The sequence below is a fragment of the Lissotriton helveticus genome, chromosome 7, assembly GCF_964261635.1.
Source record: "Lissotriton helveticus chromosome 7, aLisHel1.1, whole genome shotgun sequence".
NCBI lineage: Eukaryota > Metazoa > Chordata > Amphibia > Caudata > Salamandridae > Lissotriton > Lissotriton helveticus.
In genome coordinates, this window is record NC_136068.1 from 1928433806 (window position 1) to 1928446715 (window position 12910).

The following is a 12910-nucleotide window of genomic DNA, read 5'->3' on the forward strand; positions in this document are numbered from 1 at the left end:
GACCTGATGGTGATTTGGCGCTATACAAGCTTCAGTTAACAATAACAATTAACAATTTAGAGTCAGTGAAAAAGCTTGAATATGACATTGAACCATAGCATGGGTCAGGCTGTCGCTTCACGTTTTGTGAATCAGCTATTGCTATCTTATGCTGGTTTAATGACTTCATAAGCATGTCATGTTGTTTAGCCTGCAGCCATTTTGTACACCTATGTTACACCTAGCTATTCAGGCTTCTCTCTTTCATTGTGCAAGGCTTCGCTTTCATGCTAGGAAATCCAAAGCGGGAGTATAGAGTCCAGTGAGCTCAGCGGACAAGCCTCCCTTCGTGTATCTTAGTTTCAAAGTCTTATGCGCACTTCTCTTAAGAAAGACGCGCAGCTGCTGAATCCCACTGTCTAAGTTTCAGTTTCTGTCACATTGACTTTCCTCAGTAATTTTGAAGGAGGGGTTAACATTAAATGCTCACTAAATTTGGGGAGGAGTTAGCATTATTGGCTCATCAGTTTTGAGGGAGGAGTTGGCATTATGTGCTCACTTGTTTTGAGGGAGGAGTTAGCATTATTGGCTCACCCGTTTTGAGGGAGGAGTTGGCATTATTGGCTCACCAGTTTTGAGGGAGATGTTAGCATTATTGGCTCACCAGTTTTGAGGGAGGAGTTGGCATTATGTGCTCACTCGTTTTGAGTGAGGAGTTGGCATTATGTGCTCACTCGTTTTGAGGGAGGAGTTAGCATTAAATGATCACTCGTTTTGAGGGAGGAGTTAGCATTATTGGCTCACCAGTTTTGAGGGAGAAGTTGGCATTACGTGCTCACTCGTTTTGAGGGAGGAGTTGGCATTATGTACTCACTCGTTTTGAGGGAGGAGTTAGCATAAAATGATCACTCGTTTTGAGGGAGGAGTTAGCATTATTGGCTCACCAGTTTTGAGGGAGGAGTTAGCATTATATGCTTGCAAGTTTTGAGAGAGATTTTCACATTACTTGCTCACTAGTTTTGAAGGAAGAGTTCGCATCATTTGTTGACCAGTTTTGAGGGAGGAGTTCGTATTAGTTGCTCACCAGTTTTGAAGGAGGAGTTAGCATTATATGCTCACTCGTTTTGAAGGAGGGGTTAGCATTATTGGCTCAGCAGTTTTGAGGGAGGAGTTGGCATTATATGCTCACTCGTTTTGAGGGAGGAATTGGCATTATATGCTCACTCGTTTTGAGGGAGGAGTTAGCATTATTGGCTCACCAGTTTTGCGGGAGGAGCTGGCATCATATGATCACTCATTTTGAGGGAGGAGTTAGCATTATATGCTCACTAGTTTTGAGGGAGGAGTTAGCATTATTGACTCACCAGTTTTGAGGGAGGAGTTAGCATTATCGGATCACTAGTTTTGAGGGAGGAGTTAGCATTATCGGCTCACTAGTTTTGAGGGAGGAGTTAGCATTATTGACTCACCAGTTTTGAGGGAGGAGTTAGCATTATATGATCACTCATTTTGAGGGAGGAGTTAGCATTATATGCTCACTAGTTTTGAGGGAGGAGTTAGCATTATATGATCACTCATTTTGAGGGAGGAGTTAGCATTATATGCTCACTAGTTTTGAGGGAGGAGTTAGCATTATATGATCACTCATTTTGAGGGAGGAGTTAGCATTATATGCTCACTAGTTTTGAGGGAGGAGTTAGCATTATTGACTCACCAGTTTTGAGGGAGGAGTTAGCATTATCGGCTCACTAGTTTTGAGGGAGGAGTTAGCATTATTGACTCACCAGTTTTGAGAGAGGAGTTAGCATTATTGACTCACTAGTAGTTTTAAAAAGTTGTAATGCAAGATAATTAAAAAACAAAATGTGTTGATATGTGTTGATATGATGTATCCAGGCAAGTGTAATCACAGTCTGCTGAACAACTATCCAACTGAATTGGAAAGGATGTAGAAAAAAGATTTGTACTGTTTGATTTATTGATTTATCTGTCTGACTATGCTCCCTTATGTACCCCTCTATGAAACCTATTGTAACCTATTTGTACTATTTGATCTATTGATTTATTTGATTTGATTTATTTGTATGACTATGCCCCCTCATGTACCCCTCTATGTAAAGCGCTCTGATATCTGCAAAGATCTTGTCCGCGTATATAAAACTTTAAAAAATAAAATAAACAAAATAAAAACCTGTCAGCTGTGACAACAAACACAACTGAACTCAATGTAATACTCGCTGGGAGAAAAATATTACACCTTCGTTCAGGAGTGACTTAGGGTCTGATTTAGATGTTGGCAGACAGGTTACTCCATCACAGCGGTGACGGATCACTCGCCCACCGAAGTATAAATCCCATAGGATATAATGGGATTTATATATCGGCGGGCGGGATATTCATCACCGTTGGGATGGAGTAACCCGTCCACCAAAATCTAAATCAGATCCTCAGTAAAATCTGAACCAGCTCATGCTTTGCATGTTTGTCACATTTACCATTCTCAAAATTCAGGGTGAAAGAAGAAATCATATTTTACAGGAAGCAAGGAAATCCAGTAGCAAAATGTTTCCCATGCCTTGGCAGTCGGTGCAGACGACCCGGGATGTTCTAATGAAGGAACATAAGGGCTTTTACTACTGACAGGCAGCACGCCATGATTACAACACCAGGAAGTTAAACTTGATGGTAGGGGTTGTATAAAACTGTTAAGTCCGCCGTGCTCCAGAAAGAGTGTCCCGTTCAGGAATATTTCCCGCCATAGGAGGGTTCCATTCATGCCCCGCGGATGCATGGTATCAAACGTTGCATCAGAGGCCGCTGACGGACTCGAAGTCTGCTCACTCTTGCCCTGATGCCAGGCCATGTGCATGGAACATGGATGTGCCGCTGTGGCGTGGCGGACGTTGAGGTGTTTGGGGACGTATCACCGTTGCTAACGCCATGAAGTGGGAAGGGGGCTAAGTTCCCAGGACAAAGCCTTGCATTTCACAGCCCCTGTCTCCTTCCAGCTTCCCCGCTGCATGGCACCTGCCGTACAGTCAGTCAGTCGAATTAACTTTATTCGGTTAATTAAAACCATAAAAGCATACTAAAAATATATAAGTACACAATAAAAAGTATTTCCTTGATATTACAGTGTCAAATACATCACAGAATATTGAAGACAGAATCTAATGCATCAAACTGCACATGATGAGAAGAGAAAAATAAAAATGTCATGCAATATCTCACAGGGGTACTCATTTTCCTTTCCTCCTTAGTCTAACAGCTGCGGTTAAAAAACTAGCTATATTAAAAGTTTCCCAGACATTTTTATGCATTTGTAAATACGTTAAAGCTGGCAGTTCGGGCTGGACTGTTCCCATGAGGCACAGGGTCAGACTGATTTGCATATAGCCATGTCTGAACTGGGGTGGCAGAGTGAGCTAAAGAACGGTGATGGATTAAACCCAGATCTTTTGACTGGGTGTGAGTGTTTGATGTGTTCAGATGCTCCGTCCATTACCACCCCCTTTTGTACCGCTTTTGGCCGCCATAAGTGTGGCAGGGTATGCTCAGACGCGAGTCCCTTGCTCACTTTGCCACTGGATTCAAGCAAGCCTGGCTGAAGACGGCTGTAATGCCAGAAACCGGTCCTCGGAAGCTTGTTTCCGGTCCAGGGAAGGCATGGCTTGGCAGTTCGGGCTGGACTGTTCCCATGAGGCACAGGGTCAAGACAGATCTGCGTGTGGCCATGTCTGAACTGGGGTGGCGAAGTGGGCTAAAGAACGAGGATGGATACAAACCAGATCTGTGACTGGGGGGTGAGTGTTTTGATTTGTTCTGCATTCCGTCCATCAACTGTTTGTTTTATTAATTCAACATAAACCGTAAAATCCTGTGCTAGGCAATCACTGACGTAAGCACATGAGGCCCACTGCACAGACCTGTCCTGACAGACTGAAGGTGCGAGCACCAACCCTCTCATTATACACTCGCTCGTCAGTGTCGAATGGTAATCTGAATGTAGGTGATTCTGAACACCACAGCGAGGAGGCCTTCGCTGCTGCTGCCCTGTCTTCCACTTACCATGTTGCAAAGGCTGGTGTCTCACGTGCAGAGTGCTGGCTGGTGCGAGGGGCGTCAAGGCGCGCCTGACCTCCCAAGGGGTTGGAGAGCGGAGCCGCATCATGTCCCTACCACAATCTGAGAGCCCCCCAACACCTCTGCCCTGCAGGTAGGACACTCCTATGGGTGGGGAGACGAGAGCCGGCATTTGGATGTTTGTTTTGTCCAAATGTCCAAATCAAATGTAAGCCGGCTACTATCTTTGTTGAGTTTTGTAGCATTACTGAGCCTGGAATACACAATGACAGTATATGTGTATTTATACCATGTACTGCACTCAACATGCAGTGTATGTACGCCTCAACTGGGACACCAGGTTGTAGGCCTGCAGAGATACCCCTGGCAGGCCTGGCACCGCTGGGAGTGGGAAGCGCCGGTGGTGTACCCCCAAGGCCGTCTTTCGAAATGTGCAGGCAGTTTGGGAGCTCTCAGCAGGTGCCAGAAGCAGGAATAGTAGCAGATGTTGAGGTGATAACTTTCCACAGAATTAATAATGCTACAGCACCAGCAGTGGAGACTTGTGACCCACCCCCAGCCTCTCCCAGAGCTCACCACTGTGAAAAGCAATCACCCACAGGAGGTGTGGGGGTTACTGTAGTGGGGTGCTTGCTGCTCAGCCAGTTTGCCGCCCTTCCTGGTCTGTTTCTGCTGCTAGTTGGAGGCATCGCCTTTTGGTGGTTTCTGGTTTCAAGTGAACTGCTAGTTGTAAATGTCTGGTGGGTTTTTACTGGTGTTAATAATTTGAAACCGAAACCAATATCATTGGCACCCCTTAATAGCTGCAAATCACACCTCAGTATCTGCAATGAAATATGTCTGCTCACTATCAGTTTGATACCTGGACACGCTGGATATACCAAAATGCCACCTCCTTGATGGTCTGCTTGTATGATAAGACGCGTTCTCCTCTGCGTGTACCCATCCCAGCCAGCTGCCTGTTCCTGTTCTCTGGTGTCTTCTACAGCCTGTAGGGTTGCCTCTATCCACGGTCCGTGTGGTTCCCACGTGAACATAACTGCTGATAATCGCTTTTGTTAATGCATGTCTGTTTTTGCATTCTGGTGTGTACGGCTAGGAGGTGTTATTTAGCAATGCGCAGTGGTTTAGTCGGTCTTTATTTGTTGTATTGCATCACTGCTTCTACCCATGTGATGCCTCCACCACAGTATGCGCTCCATACATAGGGCGACCTCTGTACGCTCTGCTTATACCAGGGATAGTACTGTACTTTTGTTCTTTGCTTTCTTTAATATACTTATGTTTGTCTATGGGGCTGTCGCTGCCTTAATCTGCAGTCTTGCTCCTTGTCTCTGTACTCCTGTCTGCATGTTGGATGAGATTTGACCCCTGTTCATGCTCCTAACTGTAGCATGATCACTGTACACTGTGTGGTTTGCTGGTACTATAACTCTAGTTTAATTCTTTGGGGCCGAATCTGATGCAGTTTGGAAGGCTTCCTAACGGCATTTGCTCTGTCCGAATCGGATCGGGAGCATGTCTTTTCGACCGAATCAGAAAGGTTTCCAACTAACCAATTACAATGCGAGTTAGGCGTTAGGAATATCCTAATCCAAACCTGACTGCATTCGGAATGACCGAGCCATACGGAGCAGACTCATACGTCTCACGGGGCAAGTTTCCGTACGACCGATTACAATGCTGGATTCGCTTTCCAAATAGTGCCGTCCGACTCGAATCGGTAGTCGGAATCAGATTTTGGGGGCACGTAGCCGGCCCCCCTGCACCTAGAGCCTTCCCAAACGGACCCGTGAGGGTACACATGGGTCCCCCCTTACCAGCCATGCATAGTGTGACAGGCACCAGGGGGTGCCTACCACAGGGTGCCCGATTTTCCCCAGCCACCCCTTTCTTCAATGGGAGTCTATGCATTCGGTCAGAACATAGGCTCCCATTGAAGTCAATGGGAGTCTGACCAAATCGTATCTGGAAGCACTCGGATGCATCGTAGTCGGTCGGTCGGGTTCTCCTGATCCGAGTCGGTTGTAAACCATTCTTAAACTGATTCAATCGGAATGATTTCCGAACTGCATCATAATCGGGCCCTAAGTATTGAAGCATGTAAGACTTTATTCCAATGCTTCTCTTTGAACTACCTGTTCGCTTCTCGCTCCCCTGCATTAGTTGATTTTAAAACAGGCCTTTGGTTCTTGTCATGTCTGATCCTATGCTGCACTGTTGTGTGTTGACGTTGTACAAGGTCCAGTAAAATATGACATACATTTTTGCTTTTTATTCCAGGCCCGCTTATTGCCTCATTTTCATGGAAAACTAAAGATAAAGCAAGGCGGAGCCCCGGGAACCAGCAGGACCCGGGCTGTGGATTCCATGGCGCACACTCCACAGGTGGGTGAGAAGGGTGGGCATGCTCTGAACAGGGGTGCAGGGATCCTGGGGTTCTAAAACTAAACCCTGCACACCAGACTCACCAGCAGCAAAGAAGGACACTGCACCCCATTGAAGTTTACACACAAAAACACTGGAGTGCATCAGACAGAACGGAGCAGGGCAGCCCATCACCCCTTCCCCTCCTGGCCCTTGTGTTCTGATTTTAAATGATATCTTAACTCCTTGAGTGCTCATGACGAGGTCAGCTCGTCATGAGCTTCGGCGCTCCGGTGCTCATGACCATCTGAGCTTGTCATGACCGCGCCCGTTAAATGGAACGCTCGCACGCTGGGCTGATTCCCCTGCTGTGCTGAGCGTTCCATTGGAACGGGCGTGGTCATGAGGAGCTCAGCTCGTCATGAGCACCGGAGCACCGTAGCTCATGACGAGCTGACCTCGTCATGAGCACCAGGGTGATGTACACGCCCCCCCGCAACCCAGCACAGGGGGGGGAAACAGCCCCGCACGGAAGGGGTTCAGTATAGGTGAAAGCATCTATTATTAATTTATTTATTTATAAAGTTTTTTATAGCGTGAACATGACGTGTGAGGGTATCCGAGCGCTTTACAAATGATCAGAACAAAAAGGAAAACAAGAAGGGAAATAACAACATCATCCTGAGAGGTAAACACTGTGTAGGTGAGATCTCTAGAACAAGTAGACGGGACCCTGGGTATGGTCCGGCAGTCCAGTAATAATCGTGGGAGTAGATCCAAGGACAAGGTGAGCAGGAAAAGGAAACAACAAAGCTGTCCGGTGACTGTATAAGCAAATTTGTCCTCGCGCCTCTGTGTGGTCACTAATCAAGAGAGGTAGAGACTGTGTAAGGTCACAAATGGAGGAAGGTCATATTTCTAGGACAGTGAGACTGGATAATGGGCAAGGTCCCACGGTCCAGTAATGATCATGGGTGTAGATCATGACTCGAAGTGTGTGACCTTGGGCAGAAATGTGTTCATAAGTAGTAGTTTAACTTCTTTTTGCTGCATCGTAAACTTCCATTGGCTGACTTCGGTGTCAGTAATCCTGGAAACGCGAGCACGTTAAAGAGAGCGGCGTGTTTTCAATAAAATCTATAAACTACGCATACTTACTTGGAGAGGCTGTCAGTAACCCTCTTCCTCATTGGTCTTCTGTAGGGTCATTCAGTTTGTACACAGCATGGAGCACAGGCTCCGCCCACTTCAGCCATTGGTTTACCTGACTGTGAGTGACAATATTTCACTCTTGCTCAGAGTGCACACCCACAGCACAGTGTGCACATCCGCACAATAAGTAGTTCCCTTCAGTGCCACAGACTACTTGGGCGATATGTGTTTTTACATAAAATATATATACCGTTTGGCTTTTAGACAAAGTTTGTTTTCATGCAATGCGTGCCTTCATTCAAAAACACAGTACAAAAGGGGGTGGTAATGGACGGAGCATCTGAACCAATCAAACACTCACACCCAGTCAAAAGATCTGGGTTTAATCCATCACCGTTCTTTAGCCCACTCTGCCACCCCAGTTCAGACATGGCTATATGCAAATCAGTCTGACCCTGTGCCTCATGGGAACAGTCCAGCCCGAACTGCCAAGCCATGCCTTCCCTGGACCGGAAACAAGCTTCCGAGGACCGGTTTCTGGCATTACAGCCCTCTTCAGCCCGGCTTGCTTGAATCCAGTGGCAAAGTGAGCAAGGGACTCACGTCTGAGCATACCCTGCCACATTTATGGCGGCCAAAAGCGGTACAAAAGGGGGTGGTAATGGACGGAGCATCTGAACCAATCAAACACTCACACCCAGTCAAAAGATCTGGGTTTAATCCATCACCATTCTTTAGCCCACTCTGCCACCCCAGTTCAGACATGGCTATATTTTCAAATCAGTCTGACCCTGTGCCTCATGGGAACAGTCCAGCCCGAACTGCCAAGCCATGCCTTCCCTGGACCGGAAACAAGCTTCCGAGGACCGGTTTCTGGCATTACAGCCGTCTTCAGCCCGGCTTGCTTGAATCCAGTGGCAAAGTGAGCAAGGGACTCACGTCTGAGCATACCCTGCCACACTTATGGCGGCCAAAAGCGGTACAAAAGGGGGTGGTAATGGACGGAGCATCTGAACACATCAAACACTCACATCCAGTCAAAAGATCTGGGTTTAATCCATCACCGTTCTTTAGCCCACTCTGCCACCCCAGTTCAGACATGGCTATATGCAAATCAGTCTGACCCTGTGCCTCATGGGAACAGTCCAGCCCGAACTGCCAAGCCATGCCTTCCCTGGACCGGAAACAAGCTTCCGAGGACCGGTTTCTGGCATTCCAGCCGTCTTCTGCCCGGCTTGCTTGAATCCAGTGGCAAAGTGAGCAAGGGACTCACGTCTGAGCATACCCTGCCACACTTATGGCGGCCAAAAGCGGTACAAAAGGGGGTGGTAATGGACGGAGCATCTGAACCAATCAAACACTCACACCCAGTCAAAAGATCTGGGTTTAATCCATCACCGTTCTTTAGCCCACTCTGCCACCCCAGTTCAGACATGGCTATATGCAAATCAGTCTGACCCTGTGCATCATGGGAACAGTCCAGCCCGAACTGCCAAGCCATGCCTTCCCTGGACCGGAAACAAGCTTCCGAGGACCGGTTTCTGGCATTACAGCCGTCTTCAGCCCGGCTTGCTTGAATCCAGTGGCAAAGTGAGCAAGGGACTCACGTCTGAGCATACCCTGCCACACTTATGGCGGTCAAAAGCGGTACAAAAGGGGGTGGTAAAAAACAGTCACAAACTAAACAAGCATTGGCAACGCCAGCGGGTAAGAGCCAACACTAAACCTATTGGATTTCCCAATACTTGTATTCTCAGTAGCAATCAGTTTTTGTTGTCATATAAAGAGTATATTTTTTTACTGCAACCAACATGATTCTGATTCCCGTAACTTTGATCGGATATAAATGCGATTGAAAAACCTTCACACTTCTACTGTGCCTCACCCGTGACCCTAAACCATGAGCTCCCAGCGTGGGGTGCCCGCACCCCCAGCTTGGTGTGGGTTGGTATTTCAGGGTGTGCGTCAAAGAGGGAACGTATGTACTGTATGCATAGCAGGGACCGGCGAAACTTTTGTAGGGGGTGCGAACATTAACCATTTCCTACGGGTGCGGACATAGAAAAGGTTGGGAACCGTTGCCCTAAACTAATTGTAACCCGAAAGTTAACCCTAAATCTAACCTTATTTCTGTTTCTAATTAGATGAAAGTAAATTAAATTTGGAAAGCACAGACCTCCTAATACCCGACAGGAAATCAATGCAAATATTACATAGATACATTTGCGCATATACATGTGTTTGCTAATGTGAGAATCTCCAAGCAGGGCCATGTGCACGTGCTGGCTGGTTTTTTCTTTGTCCTCCTTAAAGTGTTTGTCCATAAAGCAGCCCACTCGCCTCACAAGCAGCGGTGAGTATTTGCTACTCCTGGACTTCCCATGGGTGGGACGTTCTGCAGCAGGGATTGTCCTGAACCTGCCACAAAACCCTGCAATCCCCACTTAAAAGAAAGAGGCGTGGGCAGTGCCAGGGCGCCAATAGATGTCTTCTGGCCCCACTCCCAGCAAGGATTGGTGCAGCTGTGGGGCACAGCTGGGAAGGGTGGTGTGGATGGCATAGCTGGGTGGGTCTTGGTGGCCGCAGGGCAAGAGGGGGGCACAGGATTTTACCACGCTTAGCTCAGAGCAGGGGGTGCAGGACAGCGCCCACGCAGTGCCAGTCCACACACCGCTCTGAACGTCCCTAAGTGGGAGCTGGAATGGTTTCCGCTTCCATAAATGATTGTGTAAGCTATTCCTTTAAAAACAAGGGGCACGATTCACAGAACTAACTTAAGACAAAATCCTAAACTTATTACCATTTTGGTAATCACAGAAGGCACTTACTCATTTTGGTATTCACATAAGTTAGAAGTCCTAACTTTAGGACTCCTAAATGCCTTCTGTGAATACCGAAAGGTCTTAAAGTTAGGATTTTTCTCAGTTTAGGAGTCCTAACGTTAGGAGTCCTAAGTTTACTACTCCTAAACTGATTAAAATCCTAACTTTAAGACTTTCGGTATTCACAGAAGGCATTTAGGAGTCCTAACATTAGGAGACCTAAGTTTACTACTCCTAAACTGAGAAAAATCCTAACTTTAAGACTTTCGACATTCACAGAAGGCATTTAAGTGCCTTCTGTGAATACCAAAGTGAGTAAGTGCCTTCTTTGAATACCAAAATGGTAGTAAGTTTAGGATTTTGTCTTAAGTTAGTTCTTTGAATCGGGCCCTAAGATCTCACTTCAGACAGCTTCAAAGTTTAAAAAAGTTGGTTGACTTTGAAACTAGGCACACCCCTAATAAAACCTGTTACTAATTTACTCAGCAGTCTAGTATTGAGCTAGTATTGACATAAGTGATTGCCCTTAACTCTTAATTTGCTTTATACAGAAGAGTCTTGGCGTCATAGCACCTCCTGCTGGCAGAGAGGGTGAACAGTGCCTTATTGTTTAGATGCAGCTGCCACGTGAGCAATAAAAGGCCTAGTTTTATTTTCCCTTTAGTCGTAAAATGCAGTCATCAGCGGGGGAGGGGCCATTAGTGGTAGAATGTTTCCATACTGCATGGACGCACTTCAGCGCACAGAACAGCAAGCTATCAGCATGTTACAAGGCATGCAGACCAGATCTAATGGTAACCTATGTTCAACACTGTCAAATCTGTTTTTGCACCAAATTACTAGTTGCACAAAAGTGTTTATTCTTAAATTACAATTTCCAGATGCATTGTAGATATCTGCAGTAGGAGCACCACTCACATCAAATTGTTCAACAGACTAAGTATGAAAAAGAAAAACTGGTGGAGCAGAGTGATGGTGTGGTCATGTATTATAAGGAATAAAATACCCTCTATGTTATGCAAAGATAATATTCCTAGCCACCTCTGTGTCCCGTGACTTTATAAACAAATTTGGCCTCATGCCTCTGTGTGGTCATTAAACTCCTTGTTGGCTACCAGTATGCTCATAAGACATGGCAGGGGGTACTTTATCCCATATATTGCATCTTAAAATTCATAGAAATTACATTATACAAAGAGAAGCTAGGCTAGTTTGACAGCATGCTACTAACTCAGTATTTGATTTACAGGTTCTGTGACTGCCAGTTCTGCAGTGTCACTAGGAATAAAAGTAGAAGAAACCCGAATTCCGAAGCACCCTCCGGAGGCGACTGGAAGGGAAGGCGTGCATTATCCCAGCACAGGTCAGGCAGAAGACATGGAATCTTTGGGGCTGGAGGGATCTAAGCCCATCTATTTAGTCACTCATAAAGTACCAAGGATTCTATTGAAATGTAATGTAGACGTACAAGGTTTTAATAATGGAAAGCAAAGAAAGACAAATGCTGCATCCTCTGTAATTATCACTGTGCACAGATGGCACCTCTGAGTTCATACATCGCAGGAGCCCAGAAGGACCCTCACGGCACCCTCTAGAACCTACGCCATTCCCGGCTTACAAGCACCGACCTGATTGTTACCTCACACAGAGAAGTACTATTGCTGTACACAGTTAACAAAAACCCTATATTATTTTACCTTCAGAGTAACAAACAGAAGCTTTAGCACAGATCTTGAAAGCGATACCACCCTACTAATGACAATAACATCGCTTCGTAAAAGGCGGTTGGTTCCTATTGTCTGTTCCTAGGCCTTCACCAGGACACTTGTGACTTTAATGACAATGGTCTATGCTCTTTATAGGGTCTTATGGCAAAGCCCTGTAGGTTCTTCGTTAAAACCCCTATTGAAAATTCAGAGAATGGTCTCTCCCCGCACTTACAAACTCTCACTTCGCTGCTGGGATCCAGTATGGGGCACGTATTTACTCACGAGCAACTCTCCCTTCTTTGCCGCACATTCCTTAAACTACAACCATCCCTAATGATAGCCCTATTTTGTCTCCTGGCTTATTAATCGCTTTCTGCAGGTTCGCTTTCCATGACCAGAACCTGTTGAACACTGCCAGGTGATGCACAGGTATATGTGGCACAAGAACACGCAGCGAGTTACAGGAATGCCGTAGGGTGCGCTATTCTTCTGACCACTCTTCATCACCTAGATCGACACGCTCCATACTCCCACGGTAGGCTAGATCCACCACGCTTTGGTATCATCTCTACAATAACTCCGACAGCAGCTGGAAAAATGCCACATTTCCCAAAGCGTCCAACATGTGTTCTTGCTTCTTGGGCACTCCCGCAAAGACGGTTGATGCTGGATACTTGGCTATCTGGAGGACAGTTCGGCTGACCATCCTTCATTACTCTGCTCTAGCTCCTTTTATTAAATATATCATGGTGTCCAAAAAGTAAACTAGAGGGGGATGCCTTTCTGTCCTGGCTCCAA

The 12910-nt window shown here is 46.3% G+C and overlaps 1 protein-coding gene across 1 annotated transcript in view; it reads left to right on the plus strand.

The window, feature by feature from the left end:
• The window catches only part of LOC144767884 (uncharacterized), a 73241-nt gene that overhangs the window by 42860 nt on the left and 17471 nt on the right, over positions 1–12910 (plus strand). The window contains exons 3-4 of the mRNA XM_078651237.1: positions 6346–6450; positions 11653–11766. Of these exons, the coding sequence (XP_078507363.1) occupies positions 6346–6450; positions 11653–11766 (219 nt within the window). The remainder of the gene's footprint in view (positions 1–6345; positions 6451–11652; positions 11767–12910) is intronic.